The 22656-nt window shown below is 38.5% G+C and overlaps 2 protein-coding genes across 2 annotated transcripts; one reads left to right on the plus strand and one right to left on the minus strand.

The window, feature by feature from the left end:
- Nucleotides 1-1930: 1930 nt before the first annotated feature.
- bspry (B-box and SPRY domain containing) lies at nt 1931-9153 on the minus strand. The gene is made up of 6 exons (XM_014986390.2): nt 8663-9153; nt 8158-8256; nt 4904-5134; nt 4742-4767; nt 4524-4648; nt 1931-3338 (listed from the first exon to the last, which is right to left on the minus strand). The coding sequence occupies exons 1-6, from the start codon at nt 9071-9073 to the stop codon at nt 2803-2805; spliced, it is 1428 nt and encodes a 475-aa protein (XP_014841876.1). The 5' UTR covers nt 9074-9153; the 3' UTR covers nt 1931-2802.
- Nucleotides 9154-13759: 4606 nt separating this feature from the next.
- On the plus strand, nt 13760-20161 carry zmynd19 (zinc finger, MYND-type containing 19). The gene is made up of 6 exons (XM_088010934.1): nt 13760-14012; nt 15388-15447; nt 15547-15653; nt 16394-16534; nt 16661-16841; nt 17831-20161. The coding sequence occupies exons 1-6, from the start codon at nt 13962-13964 to the stop codon at nt 17972-17974; spliced, it is 684 nt and encodes a 227-aa protein (XP_087867060.1). The 5' UTR covers nt 13760-13961; the 3' UTR covers nt 17975-20161.
- The last annotated feature ends 2495 nt before the right edge of the window (nt 20162-22656 follow it).

The following is a 22656-nucleotide window of genomic DNA, read 5'->3' on the forward strand; positions in this document are numbered from 1 at the left end:
CATGTCATTTTAGACAATATGGATATAAAGTCGAAATGTTCAGACAATAAAGTCATGTTTTGGATACATGATCTTCTTTTTCTCTTTATATTGTGTGACTGTGTCCTTCTCACATGTCCTTCATCTCTTATCAGTGATGAAGGACACTTCACATTTATCAGTTTGATCCTTTCATATAAATCATGGCTTAGAAGTCATGGCTGAAATAAAATAGCAAGATATATCTTGTTTCCATAAAAAAATTTCTTCTGTTTTTCCATAACATCGTGTGAGGCTCACTGGTTTTTACTCAGTGTTGAAGTTTTTGTAGCTGTCTGTGGTCCTGGAAGCTCAACTAGGAACCTTTGAATGAGGAGCAAAATTGAACGGACGCTCATGGAGGCCTGATTAGACTTTGCTGCCCCCTGGCGGTTTGTTGAAAAAGCGTGCATAAGGGAGGTAGATCAGTCAAATAAATAGCAAACATGCATTTTCGAAACTATTCCTATCTCACTTATTATTAGATATCTTAGCTTTTTGTATTATTTTTTAAAAGCTACAAACAACAATCATCTCAACTTTGAAGATATTTTTTATTCTGGCCTTGTTCTTATACATTCAATTTAAATAACAGGTTTCTTATAAATTATCCATGTCCAAATGTTCTTACTTTTCCAGACATTTTTAAGTGTTTCTGTCTGTTTTTATAGTTTTCTAGCACAGGAAAACTACAAAAATAGACATTTAATGAGTTAAAGTTTTCCATCTGTACGTCCAGCAATTTATAACATATTACTGAAGCTGAAAATAAATTCTGTAAAGTAGTAAATGTTTCTTTGCTGTTTTTTGTTTCTTTTATTGAATCAAGACGTTTTTATATATATATATATATATATATATATATATATATATATATATATATATATATATATATATATATATATATATATATATATATATATATATATATATATATATATATATATATATATATATTGCTTTATTTCAATACCTGTATCATGTTTTAGTGGAGTAAATCACCTTGAACTGCCTTTTTGCTGAAATGTGCTATGCAAATAAACTTGACTTGACTCATCTATAATTCCTAGATGTTAAAAATCTTGTATCAGTTATCTTTAAATCAGTTTGTGATCACTAATATATTTAATTTGACTGCAAAAAAAATCTGTTTTAGAGTTTATAACAGGCGTTTACCTATACTTTTGATTTTTCTAAACTTCCACAGCATCTCTTTAATACAGTTGACCAAATCATGTTTTTTTTTAAAATATGTTGATAGTTACATAACTTTTCCATTTAAATTGCAATGCATTTATCTATGCACACTAACTTTGCTGAATCATGGAAAATTGGACTGAATGAAAGGAATGAAATCATACTGATAAAGAATAGATATGGTTTTCACTTCACAAGGATGGTATGGAGATAATCTGCAAACCTCAATTTTCAAGTCGTGCCACTGATTCTCAATTGGATGCACATCTGAGCTTTGATCGGACCACTGGAACGCGTGAACGTTATTCTCACCAAACCATTTGGCTGCATGCTTCGAATCATCATCCTGCTGGAAAGTAAACCTCCACTACTCGTCTTGAGTCTTTTGCAGCCTCTGAACGTATTTCTTCCCCCAGGTTGACCTGTGTTAGCTTCATTCCTCTTCCCAACAACTCTGAGATGTGTTGTTGTATCCTTTTAAAGAAAAGCTTTCCCACAGCATGATTCTTTCACTAGCATGTTTTATTGTGGTGATTATGAGTTATCTAGGTTATTTTGAAGTTTTGGTCTCTTTTGACCAGAATACCTTCTCAACAATTTGCTTTGTTGCTTGCATAGCTTTCAGCGAACAAGTGGTTTTCTTTTAGCAAATGTTGTTTGGTTTAAACTTTTTAGGGGTATCGGTGTAAAGGGGGCTAATACAAATGCAAAGCCACATGTTTTAGTTTTTTATTTCCTAAAAAAATAAAAAAACAAAACAAATAAACCCCCCGCATTATTAGTCTTTCATTTCTCAATTACAGTATGCATTACTTTGTGTTGGGCTATCATCACAATAAATGATAATTGACCAAAATAAAGTGAACTGAACTACATTTTATGTATTTCTAATAGTAACATCAGGAAATTTGCTACAAAATTTGGCTTTTCTTGCATTCATGCAGGTCAGGTGTTTATGACTCGCAGGGGACATATAAACCTTTAGAGCAGGAAAAAGTTGCTGTTATGCAGCACACACTGCTAATGTGATCAAGTAAGCTGCATCTGAAAACAGAAAAAACATCTCCTTTATGAAATACTTCAGTGCGAAAAACAGAAGAAGAAACTAAAACACACAAAAATGAAACAGCAACAATCACTTTACTAATCATAAGGTAAACTGGCTTAAATTAGTAGTCAAGTGTTCAAGCTCTGTGATTTTAAAAGTCTGGATCAACCAGTGTTATTGTTGAAAACGTTTAAAAGCGCTGCATAATACAGAATAAAAATCTATTCAGTTTTCTTACTACAAAGACAATCTTTCTATTAAAAAAAACCCAATAATCTTCAGTCAAAATAATTACATAATGGATAACTACAACAGTACAACAATATAATAAAATCAACATATAAAAATAGTAAGCCTAAGAAATTATTAAAAACAATACAAAAGAAATTAGAAAAACAAAAATTGAATAAATAGAAAACTGATGCAGCTGGAAGTTTTCATTATTGCACAGAGCTCCTGTTCACCTGCACATCATATGTCTATGATACAGAAATGTCTCTCCCTTCTGCTTTTAAACCTTGGTATGCTCATGTGGTCTTTCAGTGCAGGATGGTGATGCTGCGGTCAGTCACAGCAAACGCCGGAAGCAGCGGAGAATTGAAGGGCTGAGTGACAGAGTACAGCACGGCGCCAGAGTCCGGCTCGTAGAACAGCAGCGTCTGGCTCAGCCAGTCCAGCAGCAGGCCGATCCGCTGGGGCCTCGTCACCACCTGCAGGGGAACCTTCTTCCCAGCGTGGCAGTAGGAATAGTCGCCATCATACCGGCACAGCACCCACGACTCACTGTTGTAGCCTAGCCGCGCCTCGTTCCCAGAACCTTTGCGCTCTAGAGAAGCGTAGCAGACCCCGACCTTAAAGGCGCCGCTCTTGCCGACGTCCACCACCCAGCTGTGGGTGCCGGAGGACATGGACAGAGATCCCAAAGCATTGGGCCAGGAGTCGAAGCGAGCCGGGTCGTACGGGGGAGACTGGCGGGGCTTCTTTTGGAGGAAGGTCAAAGTGCGTAGGTCTTCTGAGAGGGAGAGGAGTGGGCTGACTGTGCGCTCATCAAACTTTAGCAGAGGTGATCCATAAGCTGTGTTGAAAGGAACAGATGGGTCAGAATCCGGGCTGTTTCTAAACATAAAGCCAAACTAGTTCGCAAGATATGAATTATGTTCAGATTATGAGTATGTATATATGTGAACTTTTGTTAATTCACCTTGCCATTAAATGACAATGGAAATAGTCTACTATATAGAAGAAATAATGTTCTGTCATCGCTTCTCTATGTATTAGAGATCCTCACACACGTAACATCCACCTACGTCAAGCTGCCTTGAACTATTTGGACATTTGGAAATAATATTGAGGTTTAAAACTTAGAGATGCAACGAATATACCTCACATATAGTAGATAACACTTTTATAGATTTTAAGCAAATGCAACTCATAGCAAAACCCAAATGATAACATCACCTTATCTCATGATACCCTACGCAGACACTCTGTCTGCATTGAAGAGGGAATGAAGATTCACTCACCTCTAATGTATTCTGAGTTTAATTGAGGTTTTAATTACATGACGGTCAAAGAGCACTCATAGGCTTTGTATAGAGAACTGAACGTTCAGCCCAAAGTGAAAAAAAGAGAAAAAAACCCAACATGGTAATGTCACAGTAAAAACTAACCTACTCTGTCTTTATACAGTAGCACACGGCAAATTTTATACCTTCATCTTATTACACACACACAACACAAAAACTGGATGAACATTGTAATTGGTACAAATACTAGGATGTAACAGCACTTAATGCTTCACAAATTGTCCTTAAGTTTAGACATTTTAACATTTGTGGCAAAATGAGAAACAGTATGTTAGTAGCTTGATATTTTAAAAGACGATGATTACTATATTTTTGTCATTTTTAATATTTTGATCAGTAATGGAGTTTTATGCTACTTTCTAAATTTAAGTTTCTACAGAAAAAATGACACAAAAAACAAAACAGGTACATTTAGCCATCTTGAACTATTAATTAAAAACATGTTTTGGCTGAATTTAGGACTAAATCTTGAGTCCTTCCTGACATTCAAATATATTTTAGGTATTAGAATATTTACCTTTACTATGTGAATTTACTATATATAGTACTGTTTACTCTGTTCACAAGTGGCGGCTAATAAATTTGAACAGAATAATGTATTTTACAACAGTCAGAGCGTACAGTCGTCATGCATGTTCCTGCTTAATCTCCAGGATGTAAATAAATGTACAAACCGTTGGGCCCCAGCAGCAGAGCAGTTGTCCAGAGGCCCCTCAGCAGCTTACTGTCGATACAGGCTGGGTTCAAGTTGAGCTGGTCAGTGTCACAGGGCTTCCCGACCCCTTCAGCTTCCTCCACCCTAACACAAACGCACAGAAGCATCAGAAGTGAAGCAAAACCTCCAGTATCTCGTCAGTAAAAACAAATATTAGTCATATGAATAAAGTAGTACCTTTCAGCAATTTCTTGGATACTGGTCTGAAAAAAAGAGCCAGGAAGAAGGTGATTACTCTCAGAAGTTTATGACTCTTATCAGCCTGCAGTTATTTATGAACCTAAGACTTTCCCATCACCATCATAACGCCGTCATGTGTAAACACCCCTAGCCTCTCACCACCAGCTGTGCGTCGCCGGCGTGCGTCAGCGTGTGCACCAAGCGGGTGCGTGTTTGCGTCAGACTCGTCAGAGCGTGGTTCCAGTGAGCTCTCTGGGTGAGGAGGCACTGCTCCACCCGCTCCTCCTCCCTCTGCACCTGCTCCAGGAGCCGCTGCTCCTCCTCCTCCAGGGCCTCGCGGGCGGCGGCGACCTGCGCGAGCACCTGCTCCCTCGCCCTGCTCGCCGACGCCTGGGTGAAGACACGGCAGAAGGTGTGGGAGGCGGATCCGGAGATTTCAGGATCAGTTATTTTTCCTTCTGACAGCATTAAAATTCCTTCTGGTTTGGATACATTTTTCAAAGTGCATTGCTAAAGTATTCACACACCATGGACTTTTTGCAATGTATTTGATACGTATTATATATAATCCATTTATTTTTACACTGTATAGCAAGTCAGCTTGAAGCTGCAAGATGACAACACCTCTCTAACTTGCAACACAGTGAGAATACGATTAAATAAACTTGACTGCAAATAAGGTTTTATGGTTCTAGACACAATAAACACTCTTATTAGGAGATTAATGCTATGACAGATGAAATGCAGTACATCACTACATAGTGCTTTATTTTCTTTCCAAGAACTGCAATTCATTCAAACTCATTTGTTAATATGCTGTCTTGGTAACTGAATTTAATGTGATGATTACACTGTGTGATGCAATTGAAAAATAAATCTATTGAAGCAAGAAAGTTTAAATACACAAAAACGTTGCAATCATCTGGTTGCCTAAGTATGCACACCCTTGTAATAATGTGAAGGATCAAAAGTAATCTTTGCGTACAAAGAAATCCGTAAGAATTATTTTGTAATAATATAATGATATGTCTATTACATTAATGCCGTCTGAGAGATATCGTCTCATTTTCCAAGACAGATGCTTGCCAGTCAGGCTGCCGTGCTAAAGAAATGACTAATTAACTAAGATTTAGACAATTTCCAGATCAAAGAAAATCAAATATGTTTTATATAAAAAAAAATTAGAGGGAAACATCTGTTCTGACCCAATTAGTTAGCATAAAGAATGCATCACCTACTGATTAAGTAATGCATCACTAATTAATATGTCAGGTTTTGTTAAATTGGACAGGTTTTTTTTTTATCTAGGTTTGTAGATATTTGGCCTTTTTATTGTTGACATATCTTAAACAAATTTTCCAACTTTTATTAAGAGAATATTCAAAAGGGAACTTGCTGCACTACCTCTCATGTTTCTCTGTAATTAGTGGTTATATCATTAACTTCTGCTTCTTTCACTACAAAAATTATAGTGTCTCTTTTAACCCTGATAGGTACGAACACAAACTGACGGACGGTCATAGACTTGTCCTTGAAGAGAAACACAACACCTTTAATCACTCACTGAATAAACATGGGAATTTTCTGAAATCTCCACATTGTGATATTCTTTAAAAGAAAACCTATGGCCACATTTAAGTCAAACAATTTGCTCATAGGCAATCAGAAGAAGGAGGTGATGGTGGAAACAAACTAAAACATCTGAATTCACAGGTCTGAGTCTTCACTAACGTTGTAAAATAATCTGGTTTTTTTTTTGTTTGCAAACTGGTCACCTATAAGACTGCACAAGCATGACGAGGGGCTCCCTCTAATGCGAAGTCTCATTATGTGCTTGCAGGTTAATAAGTACAAGGGGGTCACATTGGTTTTATTGGAAGGTTATGACCAGGTCACCAAAATAACTACTACTATGCTGCACGAGTATTTATATCTCTTTGGCTTTTTCAGCATTTTGCCACATTTCAACCATAAACTTCCATCAGTTGAGTTTGGATTTTATGTTATAGACCAACACAAAGTAGTGCACAAAGTTGAAAGAAACATCAGCTAAAATCCAGAAAAGAAAGGAATGCATTTGTATTTTGCACCTTTATCTACGGTAATGCCAGAGAGAAAAGATGAGAGGTTTAAAGAAAGGTTATAAAGTTGTAACATGACAAAATGTTAAAAAGTCCAGGAGTTGTGCACGTAACTGTATCAATGTATTAATTAATGCAACATCTTTAGGATTGTGTGAATATAAACAGCTACGAACACTTACTGTTGGAAAAGATATAAAGCAGGGTTCCACAATAATTTAAAAACAATCACCAAACATCAAACAAATTATAATTTTCATTCCAACAAGGTTTTATGGAAAAGCCTTTTTTGGACTAAATGACTGTAGTTGCATTTTCTTAATGACTTGACCCCTTTACTGTCTGTTTCACACTATTATGTTGCAGTAAGCAACAGGTTTCACCAAATATTACAGGCACACAGAGTCTGAATGCATGTCACTTAAATAACGCACACTGATATTGTGTTACAAATAAACCCATACTACGAATAAACCCTAATGTTAAGACTAAAGATGCAACTATGTTACCTTTGAAATAAGATATTTGGAGTGAATGCTAAATTAAGAAATTTCTTAAACGGGTGATGTTGTGTATTTTCCCGACATGCACAGTCAAGTAAAAATGTTACCTTTAGTTGTTATATAAATGTATATATCAAACATAACTTGGAAAAAAAATGACTTCACAATTTATCATCTTGAAACTGGCCTCTGTCTCTTTAAGAAGCTCCTACTCTTTCCGACACTCCGCCATTAGCACATCATCACAACAGTTCTTAGGAGCGCTGAAGTGAGAAGTAGTTCGTATGAAGAGCTGATTAAACTCGCAGTTTAATGAGGTGTTTGCTAATTGCTGCTGCCACTAGTCTAGGGGAGCTCTGCGGGAAAGACGTGGGGGAGGGATACTGTGTGGTGGAAGCTCGACTTGGGACTACAACTCCAAGGAGAAGCTTTGTGTAAAAATTCTGAGTAGCTGCTGTGGGAGATTCAAGGAGTCCTCAACCATGCATGAAATAATCAAAGCAACACTCCAGGTATGTTTTGGATGAGGGGAAAACATTACGACATGATATAAAGCTTAAAAAAGTACACAAAGTCCCGCCAGCCCTTTAAAACATCGCACTAAACTGTTTTTAATCAGTACAAAACTATAGAATTATTGTAAATTAGGTGATTAAAATGGTTTCCAACCCTTTGAGAGGCCCTTGGATCCCAGTACATGTCTGTATAGATCAAGTGACTAAAGGAAAAAGCACTTTTAGGAAACACCTGCTTTTTAATTTCTAGCAGAACAGGCTCCACTTGTAGTATCAGCTCCAGGTTTCCCTGCAGGACCAGCAGCATTCCTCACCTGCAGCTTTTGCTCTTTGGCCGTCAGTGTTTGCTGGATGAACTTCTCTATGCCCAGGGCCTGCAGCTGGATGTTTTCACACACATCCACCAGCTGGTTCTGGAGAAGAACAAACAAATCCACACACACATATGATTGATTGCTCAGTGTTTGGGCCTTTGGGTGACAATGCTGAACCAGGCCAACTGGTAGGACAACAAGAAAATCCTGTCTTCTAAAATACCAGACACGTCGGCAAAAGAAAGGTTGTACACACCCAGGAGAGAATTTAGGTAAATATTGACTTGGAAAATACACTTAATGTAGTTTCCATATTTTATCAGTGGTACTATCAGAATGTGATAAAAGTTTTAAACTTTGGAATGCAAATTACTTATTCGAATCGCTGTGAAAATAATGGGTTTCTTGACTAAAATGAAAGTAACATATAGTTTCGCCGGAAAAAAAATAAATAAAATAAAAGCAGCTGTTGGAGACTAGTTGAAATTTGATTGGGAAGTCTTACCCTGACCACGCCGACTCTTCGGGCCAGCGGGGCCACGCTGTGTTCCCGGCAGGGGCCCGCGTTGGCGCAGCGGGAACAGATGAGTTTCTGCTCGGTGGCGCAGAACCAGTCCAGCTCGGAGTCGTGCTCCGCGCAGACTTCGCTTTCCACGGAGAAGATGCCGGACTCGGTGTCAGAGGCGGCGGACGTCGGTGAGGTAGCTGCCCCGCCGCTACCGCCGCAGGTGCTCCTATGGGACACGGCATTGTCCGCCTCCTCCTGCTTCTGCTGCTGCTCCTTCATACCGCCGGTCAGCACAGAGAAAATTGGCTGCTCGGGATCAATTTTCAGGCATTTCACGGCATTTAAGGTCTCTACAGATGTAGTAGGAGACGAGCATGTTAAGTCACATTCGGTAAATCCCTCAGTCATGGCACAATAGGAGAACAGGTGCGCACCGGCAGAGCTGTAAAAGTCGCACCTATGCGGACCAGCGGCTGTGACTCAGGTGTAACAGGTGAGCGGAACACGGAAGTGACACGGACTTGAGAGGTCAGAGCTGACAGCAAATCTTTCTGTCCCACCTGTTTTTTTTCTTTCTTTCTTTTTTTTCTTGGGCGTCAGCTGTAACCGCCTTTAGAGTTTCAGAAACGCATATCAATGTTTTACAGTCAAAGAACAAACTCTTTAGTACATCTTCATGGTTTGATATCTCTGTTAAGCAGTGGACTTTACAACAAGGATTTTTTTTTTTACATCCACTAAAGTGGAAATTATGTTTAGCCATTCTTGTGTAACCAGTTCAAAATCCTTGTGATAATAGCATCTTGAGCTTTTTTGCTTACTGTTTTACATCTTCTGAGGTTAATCACTAACTTAAGAGTGCTTCTAATGGGATTTTCAGTGGTAAAACAACACAAGCTGTGCAAAGGAAAAGTCGATAAAAGTAATCTTTGTTTATACCAGCCTTATACATCAGGCGACTGAACTTCAGGGGCTCCATCAATCTTTCTAACAACTCTTGTCAACATCCCCACTAAAGCAATGTATCCACACGGCATAATGCTGCCATCACCATGTTTCACAGAGGATGGAGGTGAGGTGCCTTAACTTATGGTCTCATTAGAGCAGATAAACTTTTTCCACGTTTGTTGTATTTCTCTCTTCTTGGCTGCTTCTTTATGTTCACCTTGCAGTGTCTTAAGGTGGATGGCCATGTTTTGGTGGATGTACCATTGCCCCACACAGTCTCTGTTTTATAATGGATTGCTCCATGAGATGCTGAAAGCTTGGTGTGTTGTTTCATTGCCTACATTTACCTGATTTTAAACTCCTTCATTGCTTTATCCCTGACTTGTTTGGTTTGAAACCTTGATCTTCATGATGGTGTTTAGCTCATAAATATAATATAGATAATTCCAACCTCTAATACCTTCAAAAATAGCTGAATTTATGTTAAGATTAACCTGTTGGAGTGGTTAAAAGTTATGTTTTGAAGGCAGTTGGTCACATTGGATTTTATTTAGGGTAATCAGAGTAAAGGAGGCTGAGTGAGTACAAATGCTTACTAAACTTCCCAAGTTTTTTATTTTTCAAAACAATTTGAAAATAATGTTTTATTTTTTTTCCGTGGTTATGCACCATTTATGTTAAGAATTTATCACATTAGATTCCATAAAATACATTAAAATTCGTGTTTGTATCTTGGCAAATTGTGAAAAAGTTAAAACGGTGTGAATAACTTTGCAAGCCACTCTATGACAAACTCACAGAAATCCTCTTTACTTTAATAATTAGATATGCTGGCATGCAGTAAGAAATGCATAAACATGGAAAGTAGATTTATTTTCAACTCTGTTTACTTTGTCTTGATATTTGGGACTATTTGAAATTCGTATCTCAACCTCAAAAACGTTACATGGAAGAAGAAGAAAAAAGGGAAGCAAAAATAGCTCTGGATTGGCCATAAAATTCCCTTTCCTGCCGTGTGCATTGTTTTGCTCAAGGACAGTGACTGTAGATTTCTGCTATCCGTGCTTGATAAAAAATGCTCTGTTTGTTTCTCCTGGGCAGTAGATACAATAAGAGAACATCTTGTCATTTTATTGTATTTTTTTCAAGGAGGATGGGTGTAATAGATACTTGGTTTCATCATGTAATGCGCGGGGATCAGTGATACAGCCACTCCTCGGAGACTGCTGGTTTGGAAATAGTTGAGCAACACTCTGGTCCATGGAAAGCTTCAAGGAATCTTAAAAATGAAAGGTAACTTAAACACCCCAAACCACTGTTCTGTCAGCTGTTAGGAAAAAAAAGTTTGATCTCTAAAACAAGTTAAAGATTTAACATCTAAAAATGATCAACAATGTTTATCATTCCCAGATTGGAATAAGACAATAAAAAAAGGATGTTTGAATACATCCAAGCTCAAAGCAGGTGAAAAAAGAGTTGAGGACAAGAGAACCATTGTTTGACCAACATGAATAAACTCTTGTGTACGTGTTAAAACCAGCAAAGACAGGGAAGTGTTTCCCCTCAGGGGATGGTTAAGGGCTTTTGTCCACTGTGTGGAAGAAAGGATGCATGACTAAATGTAAAACATCCACAATAAACACAAACAATAAACTCTGTTAGATTAACTTTCATGCTTCTCTTTTTACACACGTGATTATTTCTGTGCCCAATTTCAAATCTCTAACAACTAGATGCAAAAACAATTGTTTAATTTATCTCAGAAATAAAGATAGCTAATAATTTGCATAGCTTAACTGATTTAAATTAATTATTGATTACACATGCTGTTTAAAATTAGACAAAAACCTAAGTAAGATTTTATTTTAGGTTCTAAAATATGCTTTTATTTAACAATACCAAAATTAAAAGATCAAAGCTTTTTACTTTTGTTTATTTTAAAATATTATTTCAAGTGAAAAGAAAATATTTAAAATAATTTTTTGTCTTCAGTTCAACTGAAAACCCTTTTCTGAAGCTGTAATACAGTGTGAAGTCAGTAGAGGGCGCTGACTGGTTTCACTGTTTCAAATGATCCCATTCTCGTCACCTGACAGATCATAAGAGCACATGACGGGACTGGGCGCATCACGTCACTGGTATGAGGTGTTGAAAACTTTTTAAATAATGAATGAATCGTCATGAAGGGATTCCTTCTTTATGAGTGATCGAAAACAGCTCAGTGACTCATTCTCAGAGAATTCCTGATCAGTTAATTACTGCTCATTTGTTTTATTCAGTTACTATTTTAATATAAAAAATACTTTAAGTACATTGACTTCAAATGAGAGACTGACACACACACACACACACAGAAATTCCCTGCATGTAATTTTTTTAATGAAACACAAGAAAAAAAAAAAAACATTGTGACATTTCAGTTGTATTTGTAGTCTTGATGCACATTATAAAGTTGATCTAAATACTGACCTTCCTTGAAGAGCTTGAGTGTATTGATTTTTCATGGAGGAAAAACAAGTAATATTAAATGCTGAATTGTTTTGTTGCAAGTTAACTGAAGAGTAGCACCAACAAAGTTGACATATTATAAATATGTAACACATTTGTCAAAAATAGCATCCACAGTTTTCATTTATTACATTATTTATTGAAAATATCTAATATTCCTTCCTTCACACCTAGAAATTTTCATCATAGTGAACATAATTTTTTGTATGATTAGAGGAAAGTGAGAGACAGAGGACAAAAGGGGGAAATTTCAGATTCCTTAGTTCTCCATTTACTTTTTGTTGTTTTTATTCTTTGGATTGCAAGACCTGAAAATGTGTTATAATTCATTAGTTTGTCAAGAAACCCCTCCCGACCCCACTAGGGACAAGGGTGTACAGACAATGGATGGATAGATGAATGGATAGTTTGTCAAAAATATTAGAGGTATATTAAAAAAGATTAGTCTTTTTTTGTCCTGTCAAATGAGAAGAAAATATCATGGAACCCTCTTGGTCCTGTAAACAGTCCATAAGGTTTATTGCAAATGAGTATTGCCATTTATAGGGAAGCATTGATGTCATTAGCATCATTATTCAGCAGACTCAATAAACTAAAAATTGGACATAATTCATGTGACTATTCATCCAGAGTTTAATAGCCGTTAATCCTTTGTGACTGATCAAAACACTCACCAAGCTGAAACCTATATGTAAAAGTCACTTTGCGGAGTTAGTTAAAATGTATGGCAAAAAAAATCTAAATATATTAGGGAGCTACATGTGTACTAAATTTTATATTAATTGTGAATTGTTTTGTTTTTTTTAAATATGTATATGTATTTTACAGGAGTGCTTTGGAGCTAATTTTGTGCTGACCTTTTCAAGACCCTTAAATATATTTGTACCAGGTCTGACACCAATTTTTTCCTGAGTATTCATGTAAGTTCTGGCCTCTGAAAAGGCCAGCAGAAAGATAAAGACATTTAGTCTTTGTTATGGAAGACTAAATTCCATAACTTCAATTAATTGAAGTTAATTCAATTCTGAGATTGAATTAACTTCAATCTCAGAATTCTGAGATTAAAGTCAGAATTCTGAGATTGAAGTTAATTCTTTTATGTTTTTTTCAGTGGTCCTAATAATCTTCTGTATTTTGTACCACCTCCATTGAGTTCAAATAATAAAGTGTGAAAAAGACAGATACAGGCAGTATTCAAAGCCGTAAAACCAACAACAGTAGGATAGGACTTGTATTAACTACATTAAGTACAGGAAACAGTTCAGCTAAACTGAACGTACACAATTTATTTCTTGTGTAATTTACAGATTCTATGAATCCCGCTTTTATTCATTTGTCCTACCCCAAACAAACGCAATTTATAGTCAATTCCAGCCATTACATCTTTTACTTGCTGAAAACTAACATCAGCAGCGGCAAAATAAGTATCTCGGGGATCAAGCCATCTGACATTTCGCGCGAAAATAAACGGATGTGATCACGAGAGTCCATGACGTAAAATTTTAAATGGGAGGTCTTTACTAGCTACCCGTCTCTATTGTCTGACGTGATTGGACTGTGTGTAAGTAAAAGTCAATTTGATTGGTCTTTCTGATGAGTAGGTCTGGTTTCCTGCTAAACCCCGCCCCTCTCCCTCGACATCTCGCTCGGCTTCTTGCTCTCCAGCGGCCGTGTGTCACCGAGGCTGGGCTGCGGCCAGACGGAAGGCTGGAAAGCGTTACTTAGCCCAAAGGTGGTATCGCAGCGGGGCTGAGGGGCTGGCCCGTCCGGTTTTAACACCCGAATAAACCTCGCAGGTTGCATCTCACGGCCCACTGTGTCATCACTGTCCGTTCCCCTGATGTCGGATTTCAAGCTTGGGATCGTACGGCTCGGCCGTGTAGCCGGGAAGGTGAGCTGGATCCCAGTACTGCCATGTGCGGCCGGGGGAGGGCCCGCGGGGAACTCGGAAGACGTATCAAAAACCTCATTAATGCTGGCTAGTCGGTAGAAACAAAAGGCAGTAGTGATATCAATGCGGCTGTGTGTGCGGTAAACGGCCAGCTCTACCGTTTTATGCGCGTTTGAGCGGATTAGAAAAGCCGGCCGAGTCGGACTGCTGCTCTGAACTCTGCCGCTATCACGGATTCAAGCTAACACTAGCATATAGCTTTCTCATTGGGTCGCTTTTAGCAGGAAAATATGTCCCAAGTTTGAACACATCTAGTCAGTTTGTGTCTATGTCCGTAGCTGTCAATACTGCTGTCGCTTTTTCTATCATTTCTGTGCAAGTATTTCCACGGTATTAGATAGAATTCTGCGGCGGTGCTGTTAGCACCACCACTTTAGCCTTGATATGTGGACAACACTGGAGTGTCCGAATGAGGAAATCAACGCCACGCTACACCAAATCACAAATGTCCTACTTTAGATATATGGACTAGTTCTGTTGCTCTTGCATTACAAAAAAAATAATTATATTTTTAACAAAAAGGGGACGTTAAACTGTGGTTGACGGTGTCACAAGACACTCCCGATTCCAGTGTGCGAGTCGCGGTCAAAGCTGTCCTGCATCCCCCGCCTCCAGACAGTCAGCGACTTGTCATTTGGCCATGATTTTTCTACACCTGAAAGACCCATCCCCTGCGATCTGTCAGTGGAAACTGGGTGTCATGTTGCATAAATTGGACGCGTCTGGTGCGAAGACACCGACACCCGCGTCCTGTGCATTGCATTATTTCCAGCGCTGACCTAATGTGTGTCTGTATCTCGCGTTTGTCAGGTGGCTCAGGTGGGTCTCAACTGGTTAAAACGAGTCTCCTTTATGTAAGGCCTGGTCGTGACTCATCTGAACAATCCGAGCAGTTTGTGTTTAAAATTTTAGGTTCCATTCCCAGAATTTGCACTCTCTTCATTCATGTTGCAAATATCACCTACATCGCATTGTTATAGTTAGATTCAACAGTTTATCGCAGCCTCTGCATGCATTTCACTTCAGAAATGTCCACCTCCAAATTCTCTACATTTGGAGGTGGATGGAGATTTTTTCAGGGAATGAAAAATGATTGTGAAATGATTCATTTCTTCTGTTAAGAAAAGAGCTTTTGGGATTGTGATGCATTAGGTGAAAATTGATATCCTTCCTGTGTCTGGAGTATAAAAAAAAGTATTAATATTGTGGTGGAGTAAATCTTTTTTTTTATTAGTTGTCTTGCTGCACAGTGAGGCAGTGATGAGCACTTCTTGCCTTGCAGCAACTTAAATCTTTTCTGCATTTCTCATTTCAGACGAAATACACTCTGATTGACGAGCAGGACATACCACTAGTTGAAAACTACGCCTTTGAGGTAAAGTGTCTGAATGGTTTCCTTTTGGCCTGCACTATGTTTCTCCAAAACACCAGCGAGGGCTGTTTACCTCACTTCCTTTTTTTTATTTTTTTCCAGGCTCGCATGGAGGTAGATGCTGACGGCAATGGTGCAAAAATCTTTGCTTACGCTTTTGACATCGGCAAAGGCCGCTGGGCTGGAAGGCCGCTGCACGAGCTGCTTTGGTGAGTAATTTATGCCTAATACATTTTCTCCTTGGATATTCTCAATAGCTAAATCATTCTTGTTATTGAAACATATTTTTTTGTATTGACGTTTACAGAAATAGCCATCAGAACAAGCAAAAGTATAGCAAGACATTATACGCAAACTGATTAAGTCAGAACTCAGAAGTATTGTTCCACAAAAGTCTCTTTCGATAATTTGTGAGAGGAGTCCTAGGTGCATTGTTTGCAGGTAATTTCTTGCATAATCGCCGGGGTGAAACGTCCAACATGTTCAAGCGAGAAAAGCCAACAAAGAGAAATATTTAATTTCAAAATGATTGTACACAACCTGTATCTTTTATATGTGTTTTCAAGTTTCAGAGTGCGAAGTTTTGATTGTATTTTCTCATAGCTGGTCTATGGTACCCCGTATTAAAGAAGATGCTTAAACAAATATTGAACCTTTTTTTTCCATTCACATCACCATTTCCCTCGTACGGAAACATTCAGAAAAATTCAGTCAGGAGTCCTTAAACACTCGCAGACTATAACAGTCACTATTGGGAGGGAAAAAAATTAAACCTTTATTAAGTTAAACGTTATTTATGATGGAGATCATCATAAAACTTTCATTCTCTTCTGGATAAACAAGAGTAACACCATCTTTTACAGATTTGAGTTTTTGACGTATTCCTACGATATCGCTTACTCTCCTCCTGTGCACTGGTGGAAACACGTCTGACTCGGTCTTTATCCAGGGAGAAGCACAGAGGAGGCATTGCCCCCAGTTTTCAAGTCATCCACATCAACTCTGTGACGGTGGACAACCGGCTAGACAACCTGCGACTGGTACCGGTGGGCTGGAGCCCCAAGCCAGAGGAGATCTCCAGCAAGCAGAGGTAACGCCACCTATTTACATCTGTGGCAGAGTCCTTTCACAACCAATAAGATGATAAGTATCAGCATTTAAGAGCGATATTGGTATTGAACCATTAATTGTGACGTTTTGGGTTTTTTTTGTCCAGAGAGCAATCTCTGTACTGGCTGGCCATCCAGCAGGTCCCAGCTGATCCAGTGGAGGAGCAGTATCTGGAGCTGAGCCGCACACGCTACTACAATGCTAACGGGGAGCTAGTGGAGGAAGAGGAATGCTCCTGTACATACTATGAGTGTCATTACCCCCCTTGTTCACTCATTGAAAGGAGGGTAAGTGATCGGTGTTACGGTTTTGGAATTGGTCTGAATTGATTTGCTCGGAGGCATGAAGTATTCATACTCCTGGAACTTTTTAATTTTTGTAATACACCACATTTCCACCACATTAGGGCTGGGCGAGTAGTCAATGGCATCGATATCAAATTTTTGGTTAAACTTTTGAACTATCGGTATACTTTTTCAGCAGTTCGCCTTTTGGGTTTCCATATTTCAGAGTATTATCATCTTGGTTCACCAGCATGTTTTATAGCTTTTATTTATTTGGTCTTTTAATTTACGTCAACTTTTCGATGACGTAAATTTTCAACTTTAATATATTTTTTAATTACAAGAATAAAGTTGCAATATTCAGAGAAAATCTTGGTAACTTTACAAAAACTCTCAACGCGAAAGTAACAAATATGAAAATGAGGAATGTAGTGAATCTTGTTGTGTTATACTTTGCTATAAGTTTTCAGATAATTAATACCTAATAGAAATAATTAATCTTGTAACACCTCAACACCAAATTGTCAGAAGGCAAAATTTGGAACGATGGTGAAAAGAACTGAATCTATTTCTGAGAAAAACCGGTAACACTTTATTTGAAGGGGTGTGCATAAGACTGACATGACACTGTCATAAGCATGACATAACACCTGTCATGAACTTGAAGATGTCTTTATGAATGTTTGTGACAGTTGTCATGAAGTGTCATTTGGTAAATAATGACACTTTTAATGCAAAGTTGCTCCAAAAGTTGCATTGAAAGTTCATTAAAAATCCCAACTTTGCATTAAATTATTCATAATTTACAAAATCATGCAAAGTCAGCACTTTTAATTGACAGGGAGACTGATTGACAAAGTGTTATCGCCCGAATATAAATTCACCTCACCCCCTCGGATTCGTTTAGATTTTACTTTCGCAAGGGACTGTGAATTCTGTAAGCTCGACATCGTAGGACAGACTAAAACCGTCTCATCCCCGTCTCTTCACAGCTGCGGGAGTTTAACATCTGCGGCCGCTGCCAGGTGGCCCGCTACTGCGGCTCCCAGTGCCAGCAGCGGGACTGGCCTGCCCACAAGAAGCAGTGCCGCGAGCGCAAGCGGGTGCTGGCGCTGGAGTCGGAGCCCGAACGGTGATCAGCCCTCACCCTCGACTGGGAGAGAAGGAGGAGGAGGGTCAACAGTGTGGGGGCGGGGGAACAGGGTTAGATTTGCGGGAGGGCCGTGGGGAGGGGACAAACATGAACTCGCTGACAAGAGACTCAATGACAGAAGACAATGTTTGATTGACTGACAGTTCAGGCGCCAACGACATGGAGGAGGGGGAAGAAGAACACAGCAAAGACATCTGCCACTTCCCAGAACTCACAACTCTCCATAGCTTGCTTTTCATGTCGATTGCAGGGAATTTTTTTGTTCTTTTCTCTGTTCTTTTTTTTGTGTGTGTCTCTATAGTTCTCGTGGAGGGAGAACATTGAGCTCAACCTGCTGCTATAGTTTTCTAAGCGAGGGGAGGAGGGTGGAAGAGTTGTCTCACCGACAAACTTGACAAGCTCCTTTGGACCACAGTCGAACAGACCGTTCTTGTCATCCACTTTCGTTCCTCCACCCCGCCACGCCTGCGCTAACTGCGGAGGGAGGGCGGGACGACGGGGCTACAGGACCCGTCGCTCTGCTGGTACAACAGGACATGGACCTTCTCACTGTATCGCTCCGTCTCCGACCGCCCTCATGCAACTAAATGGCTGCTGCGTTCATGATCATCACACCCCACGCCCCAAACACCTCGTCTCGTCCTTCCCCACTCCCCCACCCACCTATGCCGATTTCACCGATTGGATCACACTACCAGTATTGAGCGCATATATGTGGGTGAATGCAAGCGGGTGTATGTATGTGTGTGTGTACTGCCAATATGTGCTGAAGGACATTAAAAATGGTGGCTCATTGGTCAGGTTTAATGTATGTTTTTTTTTTTGTTTGTTTTGTTTTTTTTTGCTCTTAAAGGGGCCATATTACCCAATTTTAAATGTCCTATTTAATCAGAAATTGGTGGTTTGAAAAATATTTTCACTGTTCTATAAAAAAAATAGCTGCCAAAATAAAGGCTTAGTTTTCTACTAGAACTTTTTCCTGTTTATTTTTGCTTTAATTGGTTGGACTAGGCTTGTATTTTCTTACTCATCCCACCCAATGCTGGATTTTTGCATTATTTATTTTCCTGTTGTTGAAAATTCGACGTTACTCAAACCGCCCCTTCCAATTACCCCCCCCCCCTTCCCCCTTTAAATAAAAGCACCGATTGGCAGCAGAATCAGACTAATCATGTTCTCACAACTCGCAGGAAGTATCTTGACCAAAGTCCGCTCTTGGTTTCTGTAGCTTGTTGCTCCTGACTGGTTCAAGTCCTTCCTTCCAGTACGTCTCTGTTTGCCTCCAGCCGTGTTCTTTTACAGGTTTATGGTTTGTATGCATTAATTGGAGAGGGTGCTCTTCTTTTGTTTTTTTTTGTTTTTGAAGATAATCTATGGAGATATATTTATTTAATAACTTGATTGTGAAACGTGTTAATATTTGAAGGTAAATATAAGAAACGGGACCTTTTCTAGCTGACTGCGTTTGGCTTGAGTTGAAAATTTCTTCCCTTCTACTGGATTTTTGTGCTTTCCTGATACCCAAGTGAGTCCTCCTCAGTGTTGGCCCTTCCATTTTTTCTTATTTATTTTTTTTAAAGTTTTCGGTGAATACACTGCACACTGTCTGTCACTAAAATCTTCCATAAAGGGGGACGTTTTGGGGAGAGGGAAAACTTGAATTTCCTGCTACAGAAAAGTTTGGAGACTGGTTGCTCTCAACGTCTGCCTTTTGTTTCCTACAAAAGAAAAAGTGAACTGGTGGACTTTATTCTCCAATCACCTGCCTTCCTTGTATTTCCTGCGATGCACACCGATTAAATGTGTCCTCTTGTGTCTTAGACGAGGAGTACGAACACTTGAGCATGTGTTTTGGCTCATGTACATGCAAGTTTGTTTTTTTTTTCTTATTATTTTATGTCTGAATCTGAACAGGTTTTCAATACTGCACTAAAACTTGGTTCCTGCTGTTTGCGTTCATTTCATTGATGGATTGAAGGGAGGGATGTAATTTTTTTTTTTCCCCCAGAGTGTACAGATTGCGTCAAAAAATTTTGTTTTTCTAAAAAAAAAATTTAAGCATTAATCACCTAGAAATAAAGAGCTACACTATGTGAAAGGAAGTAGAGTTGGAGATAATTGCCAGTTGCTTTTTCATTGTAAAATGATAATAAAGGTTAAATGAACCTCAGTTGCTGTTGTTGGCTCAGTTTTAATAGGAATCTGTCTCAAGCAGGTTGTTGGCACTGGTGTAAACGAACGCTAAGGCTAGAGCTTGTTTTAAAATATTCTTAGATATGAAAATGGCTGCGTTTGTCAGCTCAAAACAATACTCTTTGTCAAACTGGAAGCCTTTTCTATTGTTTCCCACAGAAAAATGAGATTATTTCAGCTTTTATTAAAAATAATGGATACACTTTACAAAATCCTCTTTCAGAGTAAAAAGATTGTACAGTGTTCAGCAAATATAGCATTAATATTAAGATTTTCAGCTTTAGTTTACCGTCACCAGATGTTCAGAGGATTTGAATATTGTTGAATTAAAAACAATCTAAAAATCATATAAATGTAGCGATATTCAGTGCCTCACAAAAGACCTTTTCACAGTTTGTCACTTCAGTGTGTTGGGATTTTAAGTAACACACTAGCATAAACGGTGCATATTTGCTGGTAAAATATTTAATTTTATTTTTAACCCTGAATAAAATGAAGGAAAACCATCTGTAAGAAGTTACTGAATTAGTAAATATGAGGCATTTCAGTTTGCCCTAAGTATAAATCCAGCTGTCCTGTGAAGACCTCAGCGGTTTGTTAGAGAACATTGAACAAATGCATGAGGGCCAAACAACACAAAAAAGTGATCAAAATAAAGTCATAAGAAATCCTGTTTTAATGTCAGAGACACGGGGAAGGAGGTGGATGGAAGAGATAAAAAAAAAATAATCGACATGCAAATTACTACAAGTTAAGGAAACCTAAGACTGCACATCATTACAACCCTATCTCTGTGCTAAACTCTGATTAAAGGTGGGTAAATTCAGAGCAAATAAAAACTGCCAGAAACCAAAAAAGTCTAAGATGAAGATGAACCGTCCAAGGAGATGAGTAATGAAGCTGCCAGAGCTGCAACGAGTTCGATTGGCCCAGTTGACATCCAGACCTAATTAGGAATCTGTGACAGACTTGAAAATTGACGTTCACAGGTACTTTACTGTAAAATGAGTGAAAATCTCCCTCTTTGGATGAGCAAAGCTGGTAGAGAAAACTTTCAGTTCAGTTCAGTGTTTCTGATACGTGCAAATTGCTAAAAACGACACAGTCTTCCTTCAGGTATGAAATCGAGGGCTATTCCATGCTCATCTATGACAGAAACATACATTGCGCTTGTAATGTGACGAGATATGAAAAAGTAAAAGCACCACAGCTCATTTCTCTGAGTTCCTGTTTAAAATTTGTTGTGAACAAAACAACAAAAAAGTTCCCTGTTTCACATGAACGTAATATTTTCTCAACAGCTCTTGAATGAATGCGTTCAATCAGTCCTGTACCATTTATCACATATAGATAAGCTTTAACTCAGCATGTGTGAATCAAACTTAAACCTTTGAGTTTGTCACCATGTTGAGTCAAACAAGGCTCCTTTGTTAAGCCTGCTCTCATCCCTGACGTTTTTCCTCTTTTCTCTGCGTAACCAGTAACAGATGTGCAGCTGCTTTCTGCGGCTCTTTGGTAACTTTATCTTCCATGTTGTTACTCGTGTCTCAGCAGGAGTTGAATTTTCTCCATCTGCCTCCTCTGCTCACGTTATCCTGCTATTTCCAGGAGAATACTTAGGTTGTTTCAGGCCCCTGTCAGAGGTCAGAAGAGGGGTCAAAGGTGCCATCGTTGAAGCATGGCATCCTTATCCTAACACTATACTGAGTATTGACTCTTTTTGTTTGGGAGTTATTTTTAAAAAAATGATTACATTCATTAGAATACTATCAATGATTCAGCTGCAGGCAAAAATAGATCCATCTTTCAGATCAGATCAATGGTTAGACGAATAGAAAACGCAAATATATAATACTTCAGCAAATAACTTACTACATGTTGACATGAGCCAACAGATTTTTTTTAGAAATGTTCCTTTTGGAGCTAAAATGCTATTTTATGTTTTGTTAAGTGGCTATGTCTGATATTTTACAGACTGAAAGGTAGAAATGCACTCAGACAGATAACTCAAATAACTTAAAATATACTAATAGATAAATTAAATAGACTTGATGTTGATGTGGCCAAGACTTTAGCATGTGACTCATTTTCCTGGTGTTGGTGGCTACTTTGTGCTGGTCACAAAAAAAAAAAAAAAAAAAAAAAAAATCCAATAAGTTTATTTGCATAGCAATTTTCAGCAACCAGGCAGTTTAAAGTGCTTCATGAAAACATAAAAGACGTCATAAACACATCTAGCAGACATTACATTTTGTCAAGTGCCATCTTTGAAATCATCAATACACATTATATGTTGGTCAGTCCTCAGTTATTGATGCATATGGATATAATGGGATAAAAATGTAAGGACATTTAAGAGTTATGAGCGTTGTTTCAATATTCTTCTTCTTCTTCTTAAATTCAAGGAACCACAACAACACTTTTTCTTGAGTTGAAGGCCCAGAAACACTGGAGAGCAATTAGAAAAATTTT

This window comes from Poecilia mexicana, unplaced genomic scaffold (assembly GCF_051168715.1).
Source record: "Poecilia mexicana isolate PSO_F unplaced genomic scaffold, ASM5116871v1 scaffold_12, whole genome shotgun sequence".
In the NCBI taxonomy this organism is placed as follows: domain Eukaryota; kingdom Metazoa; phylum Chordata; class Actinopteri; order Cyprinodontiformes; family Poeciliidae; genus Poecilia; species Poecilia mexicana.